The sequence below is a fragment of the Rhodamnia argentea genome, chromosome 4 (assembly GCF_020921035.1).
Source record: "Rhodamnia argentea isolate NSW1041297 chromosome 4, ASM2092103v1, whole genome shotgun sequence".
Taxonomy (NCBI): Eukaryota; Viridiplantae; Streptophyta; class Magnoliopsida; order Myrtales; family Myrtaceae; genus Rhodamnia; species Rhodamnia argentea.
In genome coordinates, this window is record NC_063153.1 from 10000001 (window position 1) to 10027795 (window position 27795).

The following is a 27795-nucleotide window of genomic DNA, read 5'->3' on the forward strand; positions in this document are numbered from 1 at the left end:
GATAAGAATTGCACTTTATAAGTAACTTTTGCTAATCTTTCTTATGAGAATCCTGCGTAACTCAACCACCTTCAGACTGGCATGTCAATGGCCAAATCTGGCCTCACCAACGACTTGAACTCTCATCGCAAGATCGTGCAAGATGGGGACATTTCCAAAATCATGAAAATTGAGCGAGAGCAAAATTGAAACGAAAAAATTGCATTTGCATTACAAAAAATACAACATTTCAAAGTACCTCCGAGCTCGCGTGAAATGCAACTGCATTTCCCAAAGCTTTCCAAAAAGTTTGTCAAATGCCATTCACATTTGTCTAGACAGATTTGAGGTTTTGACGAAGCCGAACCAAACGCAATCTAAATGCTCAAAGCTGCTTTGAAAAAGCAAATCCCAAACGCCCCAAAATACTTCGACAGAGGCATGTTGTAGGGAAGGCGAAGAAGTAGCTCGCCACAAGAGGGAGCCACTTAGATACTTCACTTCAATTCCACCCCCACCCCCAAAAAAAGATACTTCACTCCAATAGAGAATTACCCTTGCTGCGCGAAATATTTTAAGTACAAGGTCGCCGCATTCAAACACTGCAAAAGCAGGAAGAGGATAAAAAGTTACATCAATTTTGTGGTTTCCAACATCTTGTACAATTGATCCACCGGCCAAAAAGGATATCTCTTCCGATTATGTGCTTCATTACATAGAAAGGCAAAAGAGAACTGGGCACCAAACACCAACACTACCTGCCCATGCGAGAATGCATCTGATAGGGGTTCGGAGGGATGAACAGGTGTGTAGAGTACATGAAGTCCCTCAATTTCTTTTTACGTTCGGAACCGACTATGCCACAAAAAATAGGAAAACCATGAGGAAAAAAATCAATACAAAAAAAATTTTGATCATCAGCCACCTATTTGATGATATGCTGTTTAGGTACTTCAGCAAAGCCCCCTGTGCACCCTCTACATTTGCGAGTGTATCATCCATATTCTCGTCAATCCTACAAAGACAAAAACAAACGTGTATAATGCTTGATAAAACAGTCATCGGAACGAAAATTTCCACTAACGGTATATCAGTTCCATAACAAGAAACCATGACTCATGTTCCACTCTCAGGGAGGAAGCAGGACAGCAAGAATAGTCTCATAGTCTACATCACGAGAAGAAACTACATGGGGGCGATTGTACATCCGCATGTGCAGTCGGTTCATGTGAAGTTTCGCAAAAGAATTTCTAAGTTTGTCAGCTTCACTCATCCATCAACTAGCCCCAACAATTCTACGTGGAAATTGGCAATAACGTCACGTCAAACGACTTTACTTCTCATTTTCACATTTACTTATTTCGACTCAGTATCTTGCCAATGTGAAATTTCATTGCGAAAGACCTCATTCACCAAACAAAAAATAAAACTCACTAGCAATCCTAGAGGACACCCTATGCAGAATATAACATCTACTGCTGGCACATGAACTTTCCTAGATAATGTCATCATTGTATTGGTAGCTATTAGGCAACCTAACCATGACAGACACAAATGAGATGAAAAATGGTGATCTGAGATGAAGCTAGAACTATTCAATGGTGGAATGCTCTCTTAAACCTATTCGAGTTTATTTAGTATAAAAGGACATTTTCATCATTCCAGTTCTGTCAGGCATTTACTATGTCATAAGTCACTTCACAAGAAGAAAAGGAGAAGGAACAAAGAAATGAAGAAAGAGCCAGAACAATGTTGTCATACGCAAACACAAAGTGGATAGCGACATAATTTAAACAGCTTGCATGAGATATACTCCAGAACAGGAAAAACACCTGATTGCAATCTCTCCCTGCTGAGAAACCAGGGTCGCCAGCTGATTAAAGATACTGCCCAACTCATGAATAGTAGACTCTACGTTTTGAAGGGCTTCAGCTCTGCTCTGCATGTAACTGTCTTGCAAAGGAACCAATTGCTGTTGCTGTTGACTTTGCTGCAGCAAAGGCTGACTTTCCCCATCTCCCTGCTTTCTGAGGAGAATTACACATGACATTGAAGGTCATATCAGCAAATGTATAATTTACATCTAAGCTAATTCACCCTACCAAATTTGCATAAATTGCATGATGAGTAATGTCAACAGAGTCTCAGATTAAAATGCAAAAATGGGATCCTCACAATACAATTGATTGATTCGATGTTTTCTACATTTTCAATTTCTTTTCAAAAGAGAAGGGAAGACCCCTGAGAAGTTTGATTACTTACACAGAGATTGATAACAAGTTGAAATTGAAGAATTCATGCATGCAAAGAAAATTCAAAATGCAGAGAATATAACTTAGTTTGTAATATTGCAGGAAACAAAAGCAAAGTTGCCACTTATTGCCACTAAGTCACCACATCCACAAGTCATGTTAATGCTTATTGCTGCACCAGGGGCATTGCACCAGGTCCCAGAAGGTCCCAGAGAACAGGTACTTATCATCCAATTAGCAGAGATGGGTTACAATCACAGGAGAGCTTCGAAAAATACATGGCATCCAATTTGAGCAAAAGTGGAAATTTGATCGTTAGCATGAAGGACTATCGAGAACGTCCTTCACATATATCTTGTATCCAGTTCAGGGTTGATGGTTTATAGTTCAAGGCATTAAGCAGCACCAAAGCATGCCAATAAGATCTGAATGCTACAGCACTGAACCCAGAGTATCAATTTTCTAAACAACACCTTAAGTAGAGCCCAATGAAGGTGACCAAGCACATTCAAAGGATTTTGGAGAGAATTGATCACTTTAAAATCGAGGAGAATGTAGAGGGAAAATGAATGAGATTAGTCTTTAAACCACCATTATGAAATCAAGGCTACACGTTACATTTAGATTCCATTTTAAAATTTCACAACCGCTTGTTCCTCTCTACTTTGCTTCCATCCAAACACTAAAGGATATCTTCTGCCATTTTCTTTTCCTCCAACTTTACTCCTCTTTATTTCCTTTTCTCATCACTTGTTTTCAAGCAAAGTGGTAAGGACAAATAAAGTCCAAGTCTATCGTTATTAGCCACTGATAATTGATAAATAGCAATCTACCACTAAGTTTGACATTGTCATTAACCAACGAACATGAACTGTAGCCGAAGAATAAAAGATAAAGACAATATGCCCGAACAATGAAAATGCTCAGATTGGATATATGCAAATTAAAGAGTAGCCTTATGGATAAGGTTATAGAGGAATCAACACTGATGTTCTTTGAAGATAACAAATCTTTCAATGGCTTAGTAGGTGGAGGCTTCTCTCCCTGAATACGTTGCAGTTTCAGATCAAAGAAATGGGCAAAATTTGTAGCAGCCCAATTCTGTATGAGTTTCAAATGACAAGCATTTGACTCGACAGCAGATCATGGGGTTTCTGACATGATCAACAGCTTCGATTTCAAAGAGCCACACAGTATGAGTGCGATCTAGATGCAATATCAATCATACAGGACAATCGCAGTTTTTCCTAAGAAAACATCTACACCGCAGCTGTCCCAAGATAGGATGAAGTTCATGCAATTTTAATGTAGGAGTAATTAAGAACTCAAAACAAATGTTCAGTCCATAAGACATAAGTGGAAAGTAGTTTGGACTGTAAGCTGGCAAACAACTGTGCAAAAGAATACAAATGTTACCTGGGGAACAATGGGGATGACGACGACGACGACGATGACGACGGCCCATTGCCATTAGCCCATGGGACAGGTGGAGCTGTCGAGGCATTAGCAGCTGTTCTAGTAGCCAGTGGACGTTGACGAACAAAAGGATTGGCGGCCTCCTTTGAAGCCTGGGAAGAATATATCTGTCTCCTATTGTCATGTGACTTCAGCTTCTGCAAGTAAACAACAGAATATGGTTATGACGAAACACAAAGTGATTATTCATTAACTTAATTGAGTTCAGCAATAGTGAAGCAAAATTAGATAACTCCATGAACTAGGGAAGCATTCTACATGTGAACCTCCAGCAGCTTTTAGACTTACCTCGGTTCGCATGGTTAGAACTTCTTTGAACTCTTTTGTAGCGCTCATCAATCGATTTTTCAGGTCATCTACAACTGTAGTTGAATGACTAGTCGTGTCACTGGAGACACCACCCTCATTCCGGGAATTGCAAAGGAACTGAAGATCTACGACAGCAGAGTTGAGAGCAGTAATATCCTGCTTGATGACAGCAGTAAGCTCCTGAATCTCCATAGTCGGATCGTCAAAAACCCAGTTTCTCTTTGCCACTGCAACCAGAAAAGTAGTCGATTGGTCGTTTAGAGATGTCTTAGTGGGACAACTATCTATAACGCAAAACTAACCCATGCAAACTGTCACACCGCTGAGGTCACTCTAAACAATGCCAAATGTAAGTGTAATAATGCTACTTAACAAAAACAAATATATGCTTCGCCTAGGCATAAATCGAACATGCAATGATAAGTGAAGTTGAAACAGCTGCTACTTCTGAACTATTTGGATGCTTACATTGCGTTAATTTTGCAAGCTTCTGGGACGTCTGATGTATCCCAAACCCAATTTTCGAAGCCCTCCGATTGAACTCAGATTGAAGAGCAGCTCCTGATCGCTGTTCTTCTGTCTTGGAACTGCTACTCGGGCCATTTGGTCCTGACCCAGCTGAAACCGACTTCTTTAATCTCTCTACTATACTCTGAAACTCCTGCGTTCGATCCCGAAAAGATGATTGCGCTGCCTTTACCGGCATTTTTAAAATTTCGATTCTAGTCTTCAAGCCTTCGAGCTCTAATGAAACATAACCTCTGAAACACAAAAATTCAAAGGATCCCCTCAGATCTGCACGTATCAGTTCAGCAGCAAATGCACGTAAAATAGCAATTCCCCAACCATCCAACCCAAAAGAGACGTAAATTTGACTACAAGCATTTCCCAGATCTAGATCGAATTTCGCTACTAACTGCACGCAAATCGCTGCTTCAGACTTCCATAAGTATAATCAAACAGCATTTTCGCTCCCGAAACTAAAGCCCGCTCCCGCGGACCTCAATCGAAATCGAAGATCTCTACAGTAAACGACAAAAAAAACCAACTCCGATCCACCGAGACAGAATTTCATCGTTTCTTGCTCCTCACGAGGTAAAACACCGGATCACGAATCGTTTGTCACCGCATCGGCGTGACCGACCAAACTAGAGCCGCGGCCGTCGACGGATTAGAACTGCTTACCTTCAACCAAAGACCGATCCAGGCAAAGAACCGCGAGATCCCGAGCCCTAGAGCTCCGATACCCTGCAAACTTTTCCGCGACGAGACGATGAATCCAGGTCTGATCGAGGGGCGGAGCCGCAGAGTTCGTCGACCGAAAAGGTGTTCAAAGGAAATCGAATTCGCTTCGTGGCGATTTCTCGATGCCAATGCGGATCGTCGGTCCGGAGATGGTGAAGGAAAAGTACAAACTGGTGTTTAATCCGTTGTCGCGAGGTCTCATTTCTATCGTCTGTCGATGAAATTTTGTGGCCAACCTAAAGTGGGTCCCACAGGTCCACGAAAGGGTCATCGGTTTTTATATGGTTATATTTATTTCTGTTGGAAGATTTAGGTATTCCATGCGAAACATGGGACTCGAATGTGAAAAACATTTCGAAAAATAAGATCACAAAACTTAAAAATTACTTAAATGCCGTGATTAATTAGCATATCAACTATAAATCATACTTCTAGAAATAACTACATTTCCTCTAGGTAATAATTTTTTTTTTTTGGATTAGTACAACGAAAAGTCCTAAAGTGGTACACATGCGGTAACAATTGCGAAGGTCATTTTCCTTCACAAAATTTGCAAAAAAAAAGGAAAAAAAAAAAGGATCAATACCTAGAGGCCTTCAAAATAAAGTCAAAATAAAATTTGAAGTAGAAAAGCAAGTTCCTAGGATTCACTTTTACCATTGAAATCTTAAATAGCACGTATGATTAAGGGATCGGTGCAAGAAATCCCCACATTAATCATATATATAATCCGATTATATAATGCTAAGATGAAAAATATTAAAGGCATAATACTGTATGTGAAAATGGATAATGAGAAAGCCAAATAAGGGGTTTAGAAAAATCCCAGGACAATTCACTTCGAAATCATACAAGTTTTGTGAAACCACTACAAGTCGTTCTAAAAACTTAAACTTTCATAAGCAATCGTGGTTTGTCATTTTAATATTTCAGCATGCGAGGTCTAAAGATTAGTGGAAGAAAATCTCAAGTTAATCATTTAAATACCATGTTGACGTGGACGTCGGAAAAGTTGACGTAGCAACCGGAAAAGCGACGTGGCTCACCGGAAAGATAACGTGGTACGCCGAAAAGCTAACGTGACATGCCGAAAAAGTTACTGTTGCAGTCAAGTAAACGATTTTGCTCCGACGTGGCACTCAAGTGAACGATTTTTGAAAGTTATGGCACCTAAGTGAACGTTTTGAAAGTTATAGCACTCAAATGAACGCTGTATACAAGTTATGACACTCATGGTGTACTTATTTCAAATTTTTGGGATTCCAGTTGACATAAACACATAAAGCTGCTCGAGAACGTGGAACTGAATTTTGGAGATGTCCTAATATGCACAGGTAAATTTTGAAAAAAAAAAACTCAGTATACATGAAAATACCTACATTTGGTTGGAAAAAAAAATGTAATGTTTCTAATTATGACAGTAAGACAGTATATAGAAATATAAATACCAAAAAAAACAAGGAAAGCGAATTGATTTACCATTTTGAATTCAATTCAATGATTAAGCATAATTTTGTCTCATTGGTGAAAATGGAGTGCATTTAGTCATATAGGAAGTGAAAATAACACCCCCGATCATAAATTGGTCTAATATTAGTATCGGACACGAATGATTGCATTTGGAGTTAATAAAAGCCGTGTAAAGTCTTTCCATAAAGTTTTGATATTTCAAATATTCCTTGCTCGTTAAAGAAAAAACATGAGTACTACTACTCGTAAAGAATCAAAATAAGTCGATTCCAATCATTAAAAACGCACATTTTTAGGCCATACAACGTTGAGTTTAATCACGAGAGACACATTTTCAACGTTGATCTAGAACAAAAGTATGAGTCCGTTTCATAAGTATGGTAGCCACGTATTTTTAGTACAACATATTAAGATTCGGAGCACAATCACAGCGAAGTAAAACGTAAAACGAGAAAGAGAAATCGAGACACGGAATTTTATCTTGATTCACTCTTAAACTAAAAATACGTCTAATAGATGATTCCACTATAATTAGTACTTTGTACATCTCGTTACATCACTTAATTACAAATAAAAAAGTATAATATAACGAGATATGCGAGGTGCTGGAATCCTCTTTTGGACGTAGCCCTAGTTATATTACATCCAAAATCTATCATAAAATATTGCATTTCTAGTGTATTGTGGCGGTTAAATGCTTTCTAAAATCTTTTAAATGGCCAATGTCTCTTTTAAACGCATTTGTTTTAAGGAGGAAGCTATATCAAATAACCTTCTGTTAGGTTAGATTTTACATTTGAACTAGGTAATTAGCCTGCACTTCTTATCACAACTTTGAATTGTTTGTAACGTGAGTCAAAGAGGGACAAGAATGCCAGGAGTGCCATAACTTTCGTATGTAGCTCACTCGAGTGCTCTAATCTTTTTTTTTTTTTTTGCTCACTTAAATGCCACAAATGTGAAAAATCGATCACTTAAGTGCTATCACTAATTTACCTCGTCGAAAGTCCGACGCAAATGCTGGAAAAGCCAACGTGGACCTTGAAAAGTCTTACGCCGACAAATTTTGTAATTTTATTTAACTTTTATTATTTTATATTATTATTATTTTAGTTTTTATTTTTCTTTTCCTTTTCCTTTTTTTTAATGTCGGCGACCCTCGGCGGCCACAAAAGCCTCACGCACATTAGACAAGGGTTGCCTCGCCTATGATCGGTGGGCATAGAAGGCCTTGGACAAGGCAATCGTAGCTCCGCCGACCGCAAGAGAGGCCGCCTCGCTCAGATCCGACGAGGGTCTTCACGCCCTCCCCCATGGCCGGGGAGGCCACGAAGTCCTCACTCAAGCAAGGCCCTAGCTCGCAACCCAATGGCGGCCTCACCTCGGGCCTTCATGACAAGTGAAGATCATCGGTGACCCTCACCCGAACAAAAAAAAAAAAAAAAGAAGGGAACAAAATTTTAAAAATAATAAGAAAATCCACGTAGGACGATTCGGTAGAAATGGTATTCAAATTATTGATTTTACTTAAATGAATTGAAAAAAAAAAGTTATTGCACTCAAATGAGTGCCGTACGAAAGTCATGAAACTCCCGGTTGTTCTTATCCCGAGTCCAAGAGATGTGTGGCATTGAATAGGATATGCTGGTCACTAAGGGCCTACATGGTAACCATTCTCATTCTCTGATTCTCATCCCAGAATAGTAAAAAATGAGAATGTTGTTTGGTAACGTAAATAATTCTGATTCTAATTCTGTTCCCTGAATCAATTTTGGAAAATCGGAATCAGTTTTAGAGTAAAATCCAGAAGCAAAAAAAAGTTGTTTCTAGAAAAAGAATGACTTTTGAAAATAGCAAACAGAATGAAGTCTCACATCTCTCACTTTTTCCTTGTAATTTTCTCATCATTTTTTCCCCTCTACCTAATAAAAATAAAATAAAAAATAATTTTTAAAAAAAATAACAAAAATTTTAGAAAATCCTAAAAAATAGAAAAAGCTTAGATTATGCTAGTTTGACCTTATTTTCATAAAGTTGGGCCTAAATTTCATAAATTTCATATATTTCACTCTCCTACAAAGAATATTGCAGAGGATGAGGGCATCCAACATGCAAACCGGTAGCCATACGTCACAAGATGTTTCTATGTATTTAGAAAACGCAACATTTAAAGAACTTTAAATATCATGTATTAAAATTTGTATTTCATTCATGACATGCTAAAAAATAATGTATTTTAAATTATTTGAGTGTACATTGAAAATTAGTCTTTAATTTAAGATGAAATTTTATAAATTAATTGCATAGTTATTTGACTTAAATGAAAAAAATAAGGAAATAATCATTTTTTTGAAATATAAATTTTATGCAGTTATCAAACACATTCTAATTCTCTAAAACTCATTCAAGAACAGAATCAAAAAATTCATTTGAACCAGAATCGGTTTTTCCGGATCAAAATGAGAATCAAAGAATGAGAATGGTTACCATGCAGGCCCTAAGTTATAATATTCATAACTTGATAAATGAATATACCATAACATTGGAAGTCCAAAAATTGATAAAGGGAACAAAGACGTCGTAATACGTATGCTTCATAATCCAGGGAAACACAGTAAAAGTAATTTTAAAGCATGTTTTAGTAATTACAGAAAGTCAAATTCTAGAGCATATTTTCCGCGATTTACGGGTTTTTTGCTTCAAATTTTCTACTTAAGCTTTGTCTTTCAAATCAATTGCATGCATGGATCACTAATTAAATACGAAAGCAACATCTATTTGCTGCCTGCATCTCCACAGCAGCTTCAAGTTTTCAATTGTGGAAAGGATTGCTGTCACTTTGATAAGGTATTTGCCAATCGCCTCACGGCCACGGTCGCTTATAGCAGCTTTAGAAAGTCGCCTCACCTACTTTTAAAGGTAATGAACTTCAAAACATTACCATTTAATATATAGAAGCCACGCTTCGCAATGCAACTTGTAAAACTTGTATCAATTGAATGTCCCGCGTACGGAATCCCGAAGCACAACGAGCTACTCGAACACCTTCGTTTTTCCATGGGGCAAAACCACCATCACGCCAAAGGACGAGGCTGCTGCCGCCCCCGGCTTCACCGGTGAGTGTCGGCAACCATCGCTCGGATCCAGGTGAGGGATTGTAGGCCCTCCCTATATTGTGCGGTGAATGGGGGCCTGCAAGTGAAAAGTGACAGTGGCACCATCGCCTACTCGCCGACCCTCATTGACGCCCGGACGAGGGTGGCCGACCCTTGATAGCCGAAGCAGAACAACCAACTGGTCTATCTATATTTAATTTTTTAAAAAAAATAAATGAAACGCAAATACATTAATTTTTAAATAACTTGCGATAGTTCATATTCTGCTAGATTTTACAGGTGTTACTGCAAGTCTAAAATGAAAAATAAGTTTACCGTAATCTCCAAGTAACAAGAAATGTAATTTTAACATGAAATTCAACTCATTATATTTTTCACTGAATTGAATTAATTTAATAGAATTAATTGTACATCTAAGCAGCAGTTACTTTTTTGGTAATGAAGTCATCGTTGGTTAGTTCCGATTTATTTTATTTAGTTGAAACTAAGGCTCTGTTTGTTTCATGGAAAACAAGCAATTTGGAAAACATTTTCCGAAAAGTGGGCTAATCACGAAGACAAAGTGGAGTGCCACGCGACGAGCACGTGAGCGAACCTTCTCTCAATTTCGACTCTAACTATAACATTGACTTTTTTTTCAGATATAGCGCCCCTCCTAATCTGACTTTTATTTGATGGGCAACACTTGAAAACGTACGAAATCTGTAAATAGTTACAAAGTGGAATGATATAGGATTGTTCTCATAAACTACTCAAAATTCGAGATGCATGTTGGCTATGCTCAAATTTTAATTATGAAAAGTCATAAATGCTTTAAGGAAAGTCACCACACAGAATACCGATATGGATCTTTCTATCAAGTTTGGTGAAATTAGAAGAGGAAAATCCCTTCGAGACACATTGAAAAATCAGAGAATTATTATGCATTCTAAGAAATTCGCTTGCTTAATATAAATAGATAAATGGAAAATTCCAAATAAGGATCCGAAGTGCCATCATTTTTCTCAAATAAGATCATGTTCCAGTTTACCTCCCGACTATTCAAAGCATCGAGAAAGAAATGGTTTAATCAAAGTTAATTATTTCATATAATGTCCGACCACATATAATGTCTAACCAAAAGCATTTTCGTCATTTCTTTTTTTTTTCCTTCTTTTTCTCTCATTTTTTCGTTTTTTTTCCCTAGCTCCTTGCTAGTGGCCGACTTTAGGTGGAGACCGGCCACTTACGAGGGCTGGGCGAGGGTCACATCACCCAGGCGAAGCCCTTGCCGATGGCCGGCCATCGAGACAAGAGCTAGGGCAAAAAAAGGGGAAAAACAAAAAAAGATAGGGAAACAAGAAAAGAAAAAAAATAGTAAAAGCAATAATAATAATAATAAAATGACGAAAATGCTCTTAGTCAGGCTTTTTTTGAATTTGAGAAAATGAAGGCATTTCGTGCCCTTATTTGAAATTTTTTCGTAGATAAAACATCATATATCCTAAACATATTAAATAAGTCTTTTCAACGTTGTTGTTGTCAGCCAATGTCCAAAAAGCCGTTAAGGAAGGGCATAAAAAGTTACGCATCCTAACCGTCATAAGCGGCAAATTTCCCTCTCTTCCACCTCTCTAGCTCAGAGTTTCTGTTCACCGGTTGTTTATTTTGGTACAAATGTCTGGCTTCAATCTCTCTCTCTCTCTCTCCCTCTCTCTCTGCATCTCAAACTATCGCAATTCTCTTTCAGATTCCATTTCTGAAGCTTTAACCTCTCTCGAGCTCTGCATGATCGAGTCTAAGTCTATCATTTCCATTAACCAAAGTAAGTTTTCATGCTTTCAGAATGTTCGGTAGTTTCCGAATTGTAGTTTGGTCATCTGGAACTTGTTTTTGATCCCTGATCCGTGCCGTACGAGCGGGGACCATGAAATAATTGCAACATATGAAGAAGATGGTTCGTTCATGTTAGCAGACGATGGCGACGATCGGGGCATGATTTGTTTGGTGGTTCCCGCCCCCTGCAGCTGAATAGGAGGTGCATGGAAGCTGGTGAGAGATGGCGCCCAAGGTGAAGGAGGACGAGAAACTCGAGAGGACTATCCGCGGTCTCTTGAAACATCCCGATAACCGGAGATGTATTAACTGCAACAGTTTGGTATGATCTCTGTTTCTTCGTGATTTCGTCTCATGTTTCCTAATTGTTGAACCTGTTCATTATGTCCGCATAGATAACGAATAATGCATCGTCCCTTTTTCTGAATGCGCAGAAAATTGCTTAAGCTAATGCATATAATTCATTCAGATTTCCTCAAATGTCTTCGACGGCAATCAGCATGGTCGCTCTAGAGAAATGCTGACATTGTTAACAAGGAATTTGGTGGTTTGAATGATCATATTTTGCTATACCTAGAAAAGAGACAGAATGTCCTCAGAAATTTGTCTCTGTCAAATTATGGCGAAACACGGGACTATGGTTCCCAAGACAAGAAAGGGAATTTGGTGTCATTGCACCTGACCGCCATTGTCGAGTTCCACTGTTCCTTCATCAGAAGTCGGCAATGGATGAATTGGTTTATAGAGCTCACCGGCCAACTAAATGTTATTCGCCAGATAGCGTCCGTTCATGATTTTTCATATTTTTCGACTCGCATGAGCCGCGTCCATCATAATCTGGTACTGAGACATTTGCTCTGTTACAGGGACCGCAATACGTTTGCACCACCTTCTGTACGTTCATCTGCACGAACTGCAGTGGGATACAGTAAGTTGCTAGACAGACTCATTTCTTCTTGAATATGCATTGGATTGATTCAGTGTCAACTGTATACGGTCTGGTTCTGGTTCGTGGACTAGTCCATCGCGGGTTACTTCAGCATAGGCTTGCCTATCCGCCGGAGCCATAGCATCTTATTTTTGCTGATCAATGATATGTTCCGACCTATTGCAGCCGTGAGTTCACGCACCGGGTAAAATCGATATCCATGGCTAAATTCACTAGTGAAGAAGTGACTGCACTTCAAGCTGGAGGAAATGAGGTGGGAATTTGTGTATGCATTCTCTTACACAACTTGGTGATTTCATTGTACTTGTTACGCCTCGTTTCTCACTTGTGTTCTGGGACTTTGTTTTAAGCGAGCGCGGCAAATATATCTCAAAGAATGGGATCCTGAGCGCCATTCTCATCCCGACAGCAGGTCTGCACACGCTTCTCGAACAGCGCTCGGCAATTATAGGAAGTATTATTGTCTGATCACGTGTATGTTCTTCCAGTAACCTTTATAAACTCCGGGATTTCATCAAGCACGTCTACGTAGATAGGAAATTTAGTGGCGAAAGAAGCGAGGAGAAGCTCCCGAGGCTGAGATTGGTGAGCTAACTAGTTATTCCTTGCATAAACCAAAGGTCTATGGTTTGCCTATGTTCTCTAGTTACATCTTGAACATGTAGAGTGGAGTTTTCGCTTATGGAGCTCCGTTGATTTTAATGTCCCGTATGAATGCAGGCCGACAAAGAAGAGTCGTATGGGAGCAGAAGTTCGAATGCATGTCGGAGTGCATCTGGAAGCCCTAGGTATGAGGACAGATACGAAAGACCTTATAGTGGAAGGTCAAGTCCGAGTGGACGAAGCGATGACGGGATTTTGAAATACTATTATGATGAAAGGAGAAGTCCGAGATATGCCCGAGAAGTCTCGAGATACGGGGGTTATAGGAGGAGTCCTGTCCGTTTCGAGGTTGTTGATGACCGGTTTCGGGACGACACGTTAGGAAGTGGCAGGCGAACTCAGGGTCAAAGGCTTGCCAATGAAGAATCGAGGCTGGGGAGCAGGTCACCCGAGAATCAAAAGAACATGGATAAGTCCACTCCCACTGTAACTCGACCCGCAAAGGAGATTGTAACGGACGCAGGTCCTTCTCTCAGGGTAGGCGAAACGATGGAAAATTCTGATGGTTGTACCAATGTCAAGGTATCCTAGTTGCTTTGACAAGTTCGATTTACACTTCTCTCTCGCTGGCGAGTAGCATTTGATTGTAAAGCTGGGTATTTAAATGTAAACCTGTGAAAACATTCCTTCCTAGTTCCTTGTATTATTTTGCACCAGAAAGACTTTTCTGCATGATACTTTGAAGAAGATTTAGCAGGTTTCCATGAACTTAAACTATCATTGTCCGGGGCCTTTCACATTTACCCCAGCATGTACTTAGTATGTGCTCTGATCTCTGAGGTATTTCTTACTGCAGAAGGTTCGATCGTTAGATAATTTGCGGAATACCAATGGCAGTGCTGCAGAAATGAAAGAGGCCAAATCCCAAAGTCTGATCGAGTGTAGTACAGACGAGAAGCCTCCCGATGCTTCAGCTGAAACGCAGAGACAACAAACGCCTTCCTCTACCGGTGGAGGTAACTGGGCTTCGTTCGCCCCCTCTGCAAAGGAGAAGGCACCGTCAGCATCAAGTGCAAATACCCTGGAGATGTTGTTGCTAGAATTAACGCCAGCAGTGGTAACAGTCGGTGATTTGTCTGAGGGAATCAGCAGCTTCGATGCTCAGTCAATTGCAGCTGTAAGCAACACGTCACCCACCGGCATAGCCCCTGATGCTGCTGCAGAACAAACAACAGCAACAGCTGATGTTCCTAGACAGCAAGCATCAGCCTTGGCTGATGCTCCTGCTACATCAAGTCCTATTGTCTCAACGGAAAATATTGGCGAAGAGACTCCCCAAGTAGCACCCGAGAGTAGTGTTGACTTGTCGGAGCAGTTACCGAGCACTCAGCAGTGTCAGCCTCCAGCATCCCCTTCCAAGGATGAGAGTGCTGCGGTAGAAAAGAATGAACCGCTGGTAACTTCTATATAAATACTTATCTGAAAGAAGTACTGCGATTCTCCACTCTCATACATAGTTGGCAACTTTGTCTTCAATCTCTTGGTTGACCTGCAAGAGGCAGCCTTGGAAAAATGTGAAGAACATAGCTGATTCTTAATCCTTCATTTCTTGTGGGGTTCTTTTCATGTGATGCTTATCACATCATGATTATTTGAGCGTATTTGCAGCCTTTAACGTCGCTCGAGCTTAATGAGCAAGGACCTCCTAGCAATTCATCTCAAGCTGGCACCGCACCTGTCCAAGAGGCGAGCTCTGGATTGGCATTGCATAACCTTCCCGTTGAGCCGAAGCCCAGCGGGAGAAAGGAACTTCCAGCAGTAAGCTAATTGAATATGTTTCTTAACCAAAAGGAAGTTGCAACAGCTATTTTACAGGCACATGTTCTTGCAGAACCTTTTCACTGCATTGTACCCCCCAGCACCAGCACCAATTCAAGGTTGGCAAACAGCTAGACCTCATGGCATGGGCTTCAACATGCAGTACTATCCTAACATGACGGTATCACCAGTTCACCACAAGAGTCCAAGTAAAAACTTTTACTCCACACTAACAGGTTACTCAAACATCCTTTTCTAACTTGTTTTCCAGCCTATGCCCACATACCCGAGCTCTGCAAGGTCGACAAACCCATTCGATTTCGGTGGTGGAACTGATCAACCTCAAGAGCCAGCGGTAAGCATAGCTTTCTGAACGATCACTGCCTTCTGTGGTTTCTCTCTTGACTCCTGTGAAATTGCGCGGTTTTCGATCAGAATCTAAGTTGGATGAGTTCGTCTGGCGGAGTGCTTCCAACAATAGTCTAGGGATCTGGACATTGTTACGAATCCAGGATGGATACAATCCTCCTAATTGATGGACCAACAATCTGAAATCTGAAATGTTCTCTTTCCTATCAGACTGAAACGCCATTGTCTGAACTTCCAGTCAGAAAGTTTGAATAGAAACACGGGTGACTAATATCTAATCTTGTTCCGCTTGCTACCATGAAGTTCGCTTCCATGGAACCTCTGCAGGGAGCGCTGTACAATGTCTCAGCTTCTTCTGGGTTTGCACATACTTCAAGCCAGGGTGCCAAAGCACCAGGAATGATGCTGCATCAGTCTCCATCATATGGCTCCAATGCCGTCTCGCCGTTCCAGTCTTCTTCTTATGGAGCCTTATCGATGGGTAAAATGATGGACATTATTTTCGCATAGAACTTTTTGACGTGAATCAATTTTCCCTTCGCTGATGTTCAATTCCACCAGGTTTGCACCCAGAGCAACAAGGGCAGGGCGATATGCCGCCTTCAAGGTATATCTTACCGATGGCCATTTATCTTAAGATTTTGAACTTGGCCTTAGGAAACTATCAGAAGCTCATAAACGAAATACTTAAGATGCCAAATCAATGTTAGGTTGAATAGGTTTGGAATATGCTCTTGTTTCAGTGGCATTAACCTGTATGAGGCGTTCTTCCTCTCTGTAGTTTCTCTCGGCGTGCCTATTTAGAACTTTCATCTAGCAGTTGCATGATGATCATCCTCATCAGTCTTGATCACCATTGCAGAGCGCATGGCTTCGGTGGTTATGGAACCGATCCGTCGCCTTTTAGCTCCTCGAACACTAGTCAACAGATGGCAACGGGCTATTCGACACCCGCAGCCCCAAATTCTTTTCCGGCTTCAGGGGGAGGAAACCCTTTCGCCTAGATTAACAATGGAGTGACTCAGATGAATCCATACATAGTCTTCCAGCTTGCAGCCCTGCAACATCGTGGGAGGCGTTTCACTCCGCATTCCCTAATTGAAGGTCAGTTGAAACTGTCCGGCGCAATCAAGACTGTCCACATGTATATGCTTTGCTAGGAACTCTGCAACTCGATTGTGGTAAATGAGTTAAACCACACAAACCAACCCATAATATTCATTGACAAGTTCAAATAGTTCGCAATACTCCTCTGTAAATTTAGCTTTCGTCTTGTCGACCATCCTTCCAGGATGCTGCTTTGAGCTGTGACCAGAATTTCCTTTGCGGAATTAGAAACTGTAGCTTGTATTCTTGGCGATGCGAAGGAGCAAGATGGCGAGCATCTTAAACTTTGTCAAACACTCGACTAAGTAAGGAAATTCCGTGCACGAATTCAAAGATCCGATGATGCCAATGTGAGGAAAGGAAGCATACTTCTTGCAAGCAAATGGAAAGATGTAGCTCCGGTTTTCACTTTAATCAGCACCAAAGAAGAACCAAAAAAAAAAAAAAGAGTGGAAGACAAAGGGAATGTGCTAATGGAGAAGCACCGATAATGTCACGCATTGATACTGCAAATGAAATGAAAGTGAAAATCAAGTGCAAGTTGATGAAACACGCTCAAATCAAACACTAGAAAATTTAGTACTTGAGTAGTTTATTCGGGAATTGCAGCGCACAAGCTGCGGCTAAGTGCTTGATGCATCCATATGTTCTAGCACAGACGAACTCAAGGCGTTCCTTGCGTGCATATCGTCGAGCAGGAACGAAAACTACTCAAATTCCTCAACCTAAGTAGCACGTGAACCACGATCCCACAAAGAAACCCGAGCGCCGCGCTCGATCCGACGAGAGAGACCGCTGCACAGATCAGCATCACGAAAGCCTCCTCCTTTGAGTTCATGTCCCTGGCAGCCATAGCCAGCTCAATCCCCGCAAACAAAAGCAGGACACCGAGCATACCAACAGGGAACTGGTCCAACACCTTCACTATAGAACTCCCAAGGACCAAACCAAGAATCAATTTAGCAGCGCCCAGGATTGCCACGCAGCCCCCGCTCCTGCCGCCAAACTTGTACTGCCCCGCCAGGCCTCCAGCGCCGTGGCAGCACGGCATGGCCCCAAACCAGCACCCAACCAGATTCATCACCCCTACCGTGACCGCCACCGACGCGGAGGAGAAGTCCTTCTCTGGGAAGAGGTCGTACGACAGCTTGCACACCGCAATGACCGAATTCAATATCGATAACGGGAGTTGGGGAATTGTGCCTTTAATGAATCCCTCTTTCCAAGCATGCCTTGAAATCTTCACAACTTCAACAGAGGATGGACCAAATTTAATGTCCCTGACCACTTTGGGCTCTCTAATGAAGGCCAGGACAACACCCAGCAGGAAGATAATGAAGGCTGAGGGAAGAGCACCCATGATTCTCCTCCATTTTCTCCTCCTTCTCGAGCTTTGATCCTCGACGTCATCGCCCATTTCCTGGTTGCTTTCGCTCTCTGCATTCTCTTCACCGGCGCCATTGACGACCACGATGAAACATGCACAGACAATGGCCAGCACCATGCCATCCAACCCGAACCAGTGCCGATTCCCAGCCGCTTTCGACTTCGAAAAGTTTTGAACTTTCCTGATGTACTTCACAGCAGTCATCGCAAACGACAGCCCCTGCGAGAGCTGAATCCCCCTGACAACAGACAGAGGGATCAGCCTGTAAACGAGCTGCATCAACCCGGTGACGCCCAGGAGGACCAGAATCGCGCCGGTGCAAATCCCGGCCGCCATGACCTCCGGGATGCCGAAGTCGGCGCCGGAAATCGCGGCCGCCGCGATGGCCTTCATGGGTTGCACCGGCATGGGCACGCCGTACACTGCGCCGGTGACCACGTTGTAGACGCCAGTGAATATCAGCGTCGTGCCGAGGTTGAGGTCCTTGGCCAGCGTCATGGCCAGGACTATGGGGATGTACGTGCCCAAATCCCCCATGGCTCCATTGATCTCGCCCCATTTCGAGCGCACGGCCAAGTTGGTCCTGAGCTTCTGGAACACGCCGGACGGCGAAGTGAATTTGGGCGCCTGAGGATGGTGGGTGCTCGGAGGGTCCGCCATGGCTTCGACTCGGTGCTGCACTGCGTAGCGGACGCGAAGAGGGGGAGAGAGAATTCGATGCTCCTTTCACTAGTTGGCGTCCTGTGGGTCTGTGGTCGAACGGATCGAAAGCGTCCCTTTTATAGCTCCGCGAGAGGACGTTGTAGGGGTGGCGGGACGTGCGCCGATGGTTGTGGTCTCGGGCATAAAGGAGGAGACAGAATCACATCTGGGTTTTTATCTTTCGTGGCCCTACTTATAATGATAATTGACCTATTTAAAGAACGATGCGATGAACAGAATTAATCACGATTAAAAATGATAAGACGCGAATAAATTTGTATTAGTGTGCCTTAGCTTGACTCTATAGATTCACTGGAATGGTATTCACGAGTTTATAAAATTTTAGACGGGCACTCGTCGCGAGCGACAGGAATAGTGAAATCGACATGGCATGTGTGTGGAGAAAGAGAAGAGGAAACATTTGAAGATTTTAAAACAATTTTTAGGGAATGGGATGAAAAAAGGGTGTAGGTTGAGGAAAAGTTAAGTTGGGTGAAAGATTTACAAGATATTCCTAGAAGTTATCTTGACCCATTTTCTAAAAAATCATTGATAGTGGGACATGTATGATGCCATCTTGATAATACACGTGGGCTTGCATTCGAATGAAACTGTCACTGTGAAATCACGAGATTGATGCCATATGGTTTTGGATTCTTCCCAAAAGAAAAAAAAATGGGGACACTTATCAAAAGTGCAATCAAATTTTAGAACTTGTCAAATTGATGAAATTAAGTTTTTCCGTTAACTCCGCCCAACTTTCAGGCGGGGCCGCCCCATCGTCACCGAGAAGTTGGATGGAGTTCACAGAAAGACTCGAGTACACCGATATGACTAATTTTAGGCCTTAATTGCATTTTTTTTTTTCAAGTTTTCAAAATCGATTGCACTTTCCCGACAGATTTCAAGACTTTCGGTGCACTTATGACAAAAGGAAAAGAAGTCCATTCTCGTATTTCCGGTTTTGAACGGCATGGCATATGCCATATGCTCATTCGAAGAACGTAGGCAGGCATTCATAAAAAAGAAGCTTACAGGTTTTATTCAAGACACGGAGGGAACCAATCGAAGCGTTGACGAAAATAGAAAAAAGGAACAGAAAATGGATCGTTGCGTCTTTTCTTGGTGTTATCGGAAAAAGAACGAGCTAAAATGTCGTCCTTAGCAGCCATTGTAAAAGTGACCTTTTCCTGTGTTGGCCCCCTTCCTCGAATTGGCCTTTCGAACGAAAGTCAAAGACACTTCGAAAGGGCGAGCTATCTTCAATTTCGGCAAAGAATCTCTCCTCGACCTCAGCATCTTAAAGCCATCTTTTTAACCCTGCGTCTTCAATTCAGATAAAAGTTCAAAAGTATGTTGAGATCACGTGGATTAACCATTAAGATTACCAATACGATAACTCAATAATAAATAGCGCATTCGTCTAATAATTTAAATTTTTAAAACAGTTGACAGCGATTCCCCAAAATCTGATAATTACTAAATGTAGTCATGCGTCGTTTTGAATATATGATTACAACGAACCTTGTCGCCAATCTTCTCATTTAGAAAGAGAGATGTGGGGGGGGAGGGGGGAGCGGAGGAGGGGTTTCGAATCCCCACTAACAAGGAGGAGTGGGGTGGGGACGCTCGAAGAGGGAGCAAGATTTCGCAATATACACAAAGCGTACAAAATGTGACTTGTATAATAAAATAAGATAAAAAAAACAATATATATATTTTTTTTCCTTTTTTTTTCTATTTTTTTTCCGCCTCTCTATGTGGTTCTGTCAACATCGAGGGGGCATACTCCTACCAATTATTCTGTGCACATTGCAGCCAACGGTTGACGCTTTAGCCAGCGAATGATATTCGAGCCATGATGTTATGTGCAGTCCAATCATCGTTAACTCGAGTTCCGATCTGTGGCCATCTTTTGCTTGACACAGAACCAAGTTCTTTGTCAACGATTGCACACAAAGATAATTGCCTCAGAAGATTCTTTTCTTTTCTTTTTTTTGGTTACATCACGCTTTTTGCAAATACTCATTCGGGGTGCATACACATATGTGTCGCTCGACATGGCCCCCGTATTGAAATAAATAGCAAATCCGACGAGAAATTACACTCATCGTGAAATGATTTCGTGGTTCGAGTGCCATGAATCGGATCTAGGCGAGCCCGTAAGTTATCGCGCAACGGGTTTTTTTCTTTTCTTTTCTTTTTGTTTCTCGCGATCCGAATAGATACGTACGCTCGCGAGCAGCAGGACAAGTCCTTGCGCCAACTGCGGCCTTAATTGGTAGCAAATGATGGAACGTCGACATAGAAATCGCGTGCCCATTCTATCTACACCTTCTGGAAATTGCATTCTCGTTTTCTCTGAAATTTTTGAAAAATAGAAAACGGGCAAACGTGCTTTACAAAAAGAAAAAGAAAATCAAACTATGGAAATAACTTCCGAATGGCTCTATGTTCAGTAATTGTATAAATCGAAAGTGTTCGTGCAGAATAAAAGCCAAAGGGGGGTGGGAGTTGTAAGAATATTCGAAAAGAATAAAAAGTGAAAAAGTCGCGAGTTAATAAACCCTAACGAGCCTAATTGCGACTATTGTCCTTGGGCCACTTGACCTTAGTCAAAAGAACACCGATGGTAAATTTACGCATACGGATGGTAAAATTTATAATAAGAATATGGAGTGGCCTTATTTTCTCGGATAAAAATAAGAGCATGAAGTTTTCTTATTATTTTTAACAATAGCCTGACTAAAAACATTTTTGTCATTTAGTTTTTTTTTTATCTTTTTTTTCCTTCCTTTTCGATCGTGGCCGACTATATTGATTACTAGTGAGGGCTGGGCGGGTCTCCCTAACCTAGGTAGAGCGAGGGTCACCTCGCCCGTGGTTGACAAGAGCTTGGATGAGGGTTGCCGAGTTCCCATCGGTGGCAATAAAAAAAAAAGAAATGGAAAAAAGAAAAGGAGAAAAGGAAAACAATTAAAAAAAAATAAATGGTGAGAATGCCCTTGATCGGGCCCTTTTCGAAACAATTAGAGCATTTCATGCCATTATTTGAAATTAGGTTCACTTCAAGGCCTTATTTGAAAAAAATGATAGTACTTCAAATCATTATTTGAAAATTTCTCCATATATTATAATACGGAATCGGGTTTAAAAAATAAAAGAAAAAAAAATCTACTTACTCTCTCCCTCCTCTTCCAAATGACCTAACCTCCGTTCCCCCTCTAGCCATCGCATTGAGGCCGAGTCGCCCCTCCTCCATTGTTCTTACTCGTCCATGGCCGATGCCTCTCGATCTGGCCTTGTCGAATTTTCAAATCTAGAGTCGTCGTTTCTCGCCGATCATTAAAAAGGTTTTTTTTTTTATTTCAACAGACACGTAAAAATAGTATACCGATGTTGTAATAGGCATAGTTTAAAAAAAAAAAATTCTTTAAGACTCCGTTTGTTTCACGAAAAATGAGCGATTTGAAAAATATTTTTCAAAAAGTAATCGCTTATGTCGCTTAAAAAAATAAATAAATGAAATTTTTTTCATCACTTACGAAAATAGTTAGGCATAGATTGTTATCGATGGTGAAAATATTTTTCGTTGATTAATTTTTTTAAATGATATAAGCAATCACTTTTTAGAAAATATTTTTTAAATAGCTTATTTTTTGTGTTTACCATTTTTCGATTATGGGGCTAGTATTATTTTTCCTGAAAAGGCCAAAACAAAGGAGACAAACAATTCCAAACTTCAAATTTTGCAACGACACCCTCCGTGCCACTGTGCTTCAACGCGACGGGGAAAGCTGAGAGATCAAACCGGACACCAACCCAGCGGTCTGTATTTTTTTCTTCCTCGTCTCGCCGCTTTTCATCTCCTCCACTTCCATCCGTGACTTGAAGCCCGCGAAACTCCATTGAAAGCTTTGAGAGTTACCCCTCTTCCTGTTCTGGGTCCTCGGGTTTCACTGAAGAGAATGGACCTCCATCTCTCTTGCTGATACTTCGGAGCGTCGGAAGATAATCGTCATCGTTTTGTGGCGTGTCTGCCGGCATATAGAGGCTCTGTACAACATCGAATTGAGTACAAAGCTGAGGTGGAAAATGAAGGGCCGCCGGGCTAAGGTACTTCTGCGATTTCAGCTATTGCTTGGGTGTTCTTGCGGATTGAATCCGTTCGTTTGAGCTGATGGGTCATGAAACCCCGTTGATTGAGGTCGAAGTCTTGCTTCTCGCGATTGCCGTCGTTTAAATGATGTGATTGTTTGGTAAAGGAGAACTATTTGCTGCGCTGCGATTTGGGTGGGAAAGAATTGAAATCAGGATCTTCTTGTGTCGCATTGCGAAGAAGATGATCACCCGATTCCTCGAGTGTTTTGTTGGTTTGGGGTGTCAGGGCCCTCTAGCAGGAATAGGTCCTAGCCCAATGGTTGGTGCAGTTGCCTTCTTCTCGTCGTTTTTGACGTGGAAGATGTCGACTCATTTTGCTTTCACTTTCCTTGTTGGGGTCCTTGAAGTGCGTGTCAGGTTTCTCTTTGCATGGTTTTCTTGTCTGCTCGTTGGTTTGCGCGGCATTCTGTTAATTGGCTTGTTGAAGTGTAAGTTTGCTGGAAAAAAAGAAGAAGGTGTTTTCTAGGTTTTTCTTGTGTCTCCATAACAGATGGTCCATTTATTGACAACTGAACGACGGGGAAGTGAAACCGCGCATAGTTGAGAAATTCATGATACCATGTTGCTCTTGCTTACGTGTCCTAAATGAATTGTTAAACAATGGCTTTGGCATTCTTAAACTATTTCTTGATATTTTGCTCATCACCTTCTTATTGTTAATCTTATAAGGGCTACGTGCTTCATATGTTAGGCAGCTAGAATGGAGGATAATCTTAATCTTCCGGTTCAAGATCCACCTTGTGCAGAGTTTTCTGCCTCTCAGTTGAAGTGGGTGAAAATAGTGGGTGGTCGCCAAGGTGGTGATGATGTTGCTGTTATACCTTTTGCCAGGGTTGAAGACTTTGTCAAAGGAGAATCTAGTAAAGCGGACTGCCCTGCTAGTTTTCGAATTGAGTCAAGGAGGAGAAGACATGAGGGGAGCACCAGTAAACCAAGGGTAGATGGCTATCTTGAATACACCCTGTGCGTCACATTATAATTGTGGCAATCTACTGCTTCAGTGCCATTTGTTTCATATAAGTTGCTCCTTTAGTCCAAGTCCAGCTCAATTTTGGAGTTTGCATGTTGGAAATAGTACTGCATTCATGAGACGGCTATCCTGCCTAACTTAATAGAAAAAGGTTTTCTTTTTAAGTCTTCATGAACCTTGAACGTATTGGAAAAGAAAAATGTAATCTGCTACTTACAATTAAATTCCAGTTTTGGTCGATTTTATTAGCGGAGAGAATGATATTTTTCCTTGGTTTAGACAAGGAAGTAGCTTTATCATTGTCAGTCTGTAACTTGAAACTCAAGAAGTGATTCTTGCCTGCCGTAGGTATTGGTGTTCTTATGGTCCTGAAGACTACCGAGACAATGAGTCTGGTGTTGGTGACACTATGAGCATGAAGCCTGTATCAGGGAAGGGGAGCAGGCCTGGAAGACGTCGCATGATGAGGGGTTGTGTTTGCCACTTCACGGTAAAGCGTCTATACGTCCGACCCTTGATTGCTCTTATTATTTATAATCAGCGAAAGCATGTTGATAAAACGAGTGCACCATGTCATGGGATAGTTGATCGCCATGCTGTTGGCACAAGAGCTATGTATGCTCCCCGAATTTCAGAAGAGCTACGCCAGAGAGTGATGTCTATGCTTTACGTTGCGATACCTATAGATGACATAATGCAGCACCACATGGAGCTGGTGCAGAGGCATGGTGGGCCTCTCAACCGTGATGATCTTCTCAGTATGAATGATGTTCGTAATATGGAAAGGCTTGTTCACAATTCTTCACATGAGTTGGATGAAAATGATGAATGCAGTGTAAAGATATGGGTGCAACGTAATCAGAAGTATGTCTTCTTCTATCAAGAATGCACTGATACAGAACCTTTTATAATGGGTATACAGACAAATTGGCAGCTGAAACAGATGCTGCATCATGGGCAGAATGGCTCCATTGCTATGCATTCATCCTTCGGCAGGAACAAGCTAAAGGTAACATCTCTTTTCCTGCATCAACCAACCACCCACATGGAGGAAAAGGGAAGATGGTCACAACTATCTGCATCATGTTGCCCAAGGATAGAGAGCTGTGTGAGCATGATAATAGTCGGGTTACATGCATGTGTCTGGTTAATACTATTGTCCCAGGTAAATGTTAGGAACACGAGAGAATGATAGTGCCACTGGAGGTGAGGTAATCATCTTTTCCCTAATGAAATACTAGTTGATAAGAAGTGGGATGATTGTGGGCTTGACTGTAGGTTTCCGGTATTGCTTTTATATTCCGTAAGTAGCATGGTACTGGCATGATTTAGTTTCTGGATTCTGTGCCTGTGCTTATGACAATTACTGACATAATTCAGGCGTTAGGCTTGCCTCTGACATTGGCACAAGAGTTTTTAGTATCTATAACTGCTGACCTGTTTCTTGAGACTGGATGGTATCCAAAATCTGTTTTGAGTTATAATATCTTTTCTCAACAGTATCCCTTATGCACCTTACTTGCTTTCGACACCTCCCATAATGCCATTCCAGTTGCCTGGATCATTTCCTCCTCCCTCATCTGTCAAAGTATTCATAAATGGATTGGTCCCCTAGCAGAAAGGATCTTCACAAAGGATCCTAAATGGCAATTGAGTTCCTTTCTAGTGGATGATTGTTCCTTCAAGGTCTCTCTTATAAGGTAAACGATGTTATGATTTCCTTGAGCTATTATGGAAGAAACAGAGAAGTGACAATATGAATGTTGAGCTCATCCTATTTTCAGAGAGGCATTTCGATGCAGAGTACTATTGTGCCTTTGGCGTGTTCGTCGTGCTTGGATAAGAAATCTTCTAAAGCGAAGCTGCCACTCTGATGTACAAAGAGAGATGTGTAGGTTCTTAGGCTCCATCTTGTACCGCACGAGAATAAATGCAGTGGAAGAGTTCATGCAAGTATTTGTTGACCAATGTGCCTTTATGGATTATTTCAGAGAGCGGTGGTTACCCGGTATAGGTATTGTTAACGAAATCTAAAATTGTCCTTCTTGAATTGTAATTTTTTGATGGCTTTAAAAGGTATAGTTGCTCTGAACTTTGATGCCTCTTTTATCTTGCAGATGCTTTGATTAATGGTATGAAGTCTTTGCCAACAGCTGGTCCTGAACCCCAGGCTGCAATTGAGTCTTACCACCTGAGATTGAAGTTTAAGCTTTTAGACAATCAATATTGCAATTTATGGCCAAGAATCGACCGGTTGATCCACATGTTGGCAACTGAATATCACTCTTTATTCTGGTTGGATCATTATTCTCTTGATACTGGGTATTTTGAGAATGTTAGAGACCGGAGTTTTACAAGTAATGCTTGGCATCAGGCCCTCGACATTCTGGATGTTGACGTGACATTGGATGAGCAAAATCTTCTGCTTGCAAAAGTTCTCTCTGAAGACAGAAGCTCAGTATACACAGTGTGGAATCCAGGTTCGGAGTTCTCCCTATGCAATTGCTCCTGGTCAGAGCACGGAAATCTATGTGAACACGTCATCAAGGTGGCAATCTTGTGTAGAACTCGTCAGGTTGCGGGAACATCATTAGCTTCCCAAGGTTATAGGCAGGCCCTGCTGTCTCTGCTGCAGAAACCCCCTGAGATTCCTATTGTTCTTGATCATGCCATTTTACGTGCAACCTGGTTGCATCAGGAAATTAAAAGCTTGGAAGAGTTGTCCAATAGTGGGCTGTTGCAACCTCTTGCTGCTGAAGCGGACTCACAGCTGGCTGACTATGTTCAGCTTTTTCCACCTCCTTAACTTTGTAGCAAGGGAATATCAGGTGTGCTGATCAAAGCATTTTCATTCAGATGGCAAGGCCTATATTCTGCTGTCTAGCAGACTCGAGAGAGATAACATGGCCAAAGCATGGGAGAGAGCTTAGGCATTATCATTATTATCGGAGTCACCGATACTTGGCTTGGGCTGGTATGTAGTCATATATATATGGCTCATAAGATGCCGAGGAAGAAGCCGTGCAAAAGAAAAAAATGTTAGTTTTTGACAAATTATTGGTTTCTTTCCTTATTTTTATCTTGGTAAGTTCAGTTCGTCATATGTCTGCTCGTTGGCTTATTTGTTTCAGGTTGATTGATCCCCTTAGGACTGCAGAAGCACTGGGGGCTCAATCCCTGTTCACTGATCCGGCTCGTGGACGGTTGAGGATATTGGGTATCCGTTTCCACGGTGCAACTTCATCCACTTAAATCTCTACGCACTCGGATCGATACAACATTCGGGCACCACTTAAAGCCGGTAGCTAAAGGGTGTTGGACAGCGTCGGTTTGATTGAGTCGATCCGGGCAAGGCTGGTGGCTTCAGCTTCTGCTACAGCCCTGCCGGATAGTTTTGAATTTTGATTGATCCTGCACAACCATCTGTGGTTGCTGGAAGTGTCATCATAGATGGAGGATCCTTATCCTTCTCTTGAAGCTTGCTTTCGAAGTTCCAGCTAGGAAGGTAGATTTACTTTTCTGTACGCAATAGTTGGAAGTATTTTGCGTGAGAATTGCAACACGTGACAGTGACTCGGAATGTACCAAATCAATCAAAAGTTAGTGATTTCAATATTGGAACTCCATGGAAATTTATTGATCGGTCATATCAGGTTGGTTGTGTACTTAACACACGAATTAGGGACCGATCAAATTAGACTATAGCATGATCAACAGGGCTATAAGTGATTTGATCGCAATTTAATTGCTACTTCTTACAGTAGTGTGACGCATCTCTTATTTTGAAATTGGATCGCGTTTAATAAATGCTCGGATACTTGTTAATAATAATCAATTTGGGATCATATTAGATTTTCAAAGCATTGATTGCGCAACCAAAAAAATTATCAATTGCGTTTCACATTTTAAAATTTATTTTAATGACCCCTTTGGAATCTTTTCAACCGACCAAAACATTGACACCGCTTATCATCAGCGTAATCAACAAATTCTTAATCTAATCAACTCTAACGACGACCGTCCACGTCATTATCAACAGCCTTTTCCGTCAAGAAAATATTTCAAGC

The 27795-nt window shown here is 41.4% G+C and overlaps 4 protein-coding genes across 4 annotated transcripts; 2 read left to right on the forward strand and 2 right to left on the reverse strand.

The window, feature by feature from the left end:
- Positions 1–594: 594 nt before the first annotated feature.
- On the reverse strand, positions 595–5450 carry LOC115750048 (syntaxin-32). The gene is made up of 6 exons (XM_030687188.2): positions 5202–5450; positions 4485–4777; positions 3996–4243; positions 3648–3844; positions 1812–2006; positions 595–994 (listed from the first exon to the last, which is right to left on the reverse strand). The coding sequence occupies exons 2-6, from the start codon at positions 4720–4722 to the stop codon at positions 835–837; spliced, it is 1038 nt and encodes a 345-aa protein (XP_030543048.1). The 5' UTR covers positions 4723–4777; positions 5202–5450; the 3' UTR covers positions 595–834.
- Positions 5451–11661: 6211 nt separating this feature from the next.
- LOC115750072 (probable ADP-ribosylation factor GTPase-activating protein AGD14) lies at positions 11662–16830 on the forward strand. The gene is made up of 11 exons (XM_048277555.1): positions 11662–11984; positions 12529–12590; positions 12777–12864; positions 12962–13023; positions 13100–13196; positions 13332–13796; positions 14071–15213; positions 15304–15387; positions 15705–15882; positions 15963–16008; positions 16264–16830. Exons 1-7 carry the CDS (start codon positions 11886–11888, stop codon positions 14683–14685), a joined length of 1488 nt encoding a protein of 495 aa, XP_048133512.1. The 5' UTR covers positions 11662–11885; the 3' UTR covers positions 14686–15213; positions 15304–15387; positions 15705–15882; positions 15963–16008; positions 16264–16830.
- Positions 16831–16976: 146 nt separating this feature from the next.
- LOC115750047 (molybdate transporter 1) lies at positions 16977–18686 on the reverse strand. Its single transcript, XM_030687187.2, has one exon. It carries the CDS (start codon positions 18553–18555, stop codon positions 17173–17175), a length of 1383 nt encoding a protein of 460 aa, XP_030543047.1. The 5' UTR covers positions 18556–18686; the 3' UTR covers positions 16977–17172.
- A 3601-nt stretch (positions 18687–22287) lies between these two features.
- On the forward strand, positions 22288–27167 carry LOC115750046. Its single transcript, XM_048277549.1, has 8 exons — positions 22288–22425; positions 22649–22713; positions 23450–23721; positions 24077–24737; positions 25229–25428; positions 25513–25742; positions 25846–26702; positions 26860–27167. Exons 2-7 carry the CDS (start codon positions 22693–22695, stop codon positions 26532–26534), a joined length of 2073 nt encoding a protein of 690 aa, XP_048133506.1. The 5' UTR covers positions 22288–22425; positions 22649–22692; the 3' UTR covers positions 26535–26702; positions 26860–27167.
- The last annotated feature ends 628 nt before the right edge of the window (positions 27168–27795 follow it).

Excerpts from the sequence above, each read along its gene's own strand:
- LOC115750048 (XM_030687188.2), bottom strand. The coding sequence starts at position 4,722 with ATGCCGGTAAAGGCAGCGCAATCATCTTTTCGGGATCGAACGCAGGAG. Across the intron at positions 4,244-4,484 it reads GCTTGCAAAATTAACGCAAT|TGGCAAAGAGAAACTGGGTT; the intron begins GTAAGCATCCAA and ends TTCTGGTTGCAG. Across the intron at positions 2,007-3,647 it reads TCATCCCCATTGTTCCCCAG|AAAGCAGGGAGATGGGGAAA; the intron begins GTAACATTTGTA and ends AATTCTCCTCAG.
- LOC115750072 (XM_048277555.1), top strand. The coding sequence starts at position 11,886 with ATGGCGCCCAAGGTGAAGGAGGACGAGAAACTCGAGAGGACTATCCGC. Across the intron at positions 11,985-12,528 it reads GTATTAACTGCAACAGTTTG|GGACCGCAATACGTTTGCAC; the intron begins GTATGATCTCTG and ends GCTCTGTTACAG. Across the intron at positions 13,797-14,070 it reads ATGGTTGTACCAATGTCAAG|AAGGTTCGATCGTTAGATAA; the intron begins GTATCCTAGTTG and ends TTCTTACTGCAG.
- LOC115750047 (XM_030687187.2), bottom strand. The coding sequence starts at position 18,555 with ATGGCGGACCCTCCGAGCACCCACCATCCTCAGGCGCCCAAATTCACT.
- LOC115750046 (XM_048277549.1), top strand. The coding sequence starts at position 22,693 with ATGAAGGGCCGCCGGGCTAAG. Across the intron at positions 22,714-23,449 it reads TGAAGGGCCGCCGGGCTAAG|GCAGCTAGAATGGAGGATAA; the intron begins GTACTTCTGCGA and ends TTCATATGTTAG. Across the intron at positions 25,743-25,845 it reads GCGGTGGTTACCCGGTATAG|ATGCTTTGATTAATGGTATG; the intron begins GTATTGTTAACG and ends TTTATCTTGCAG.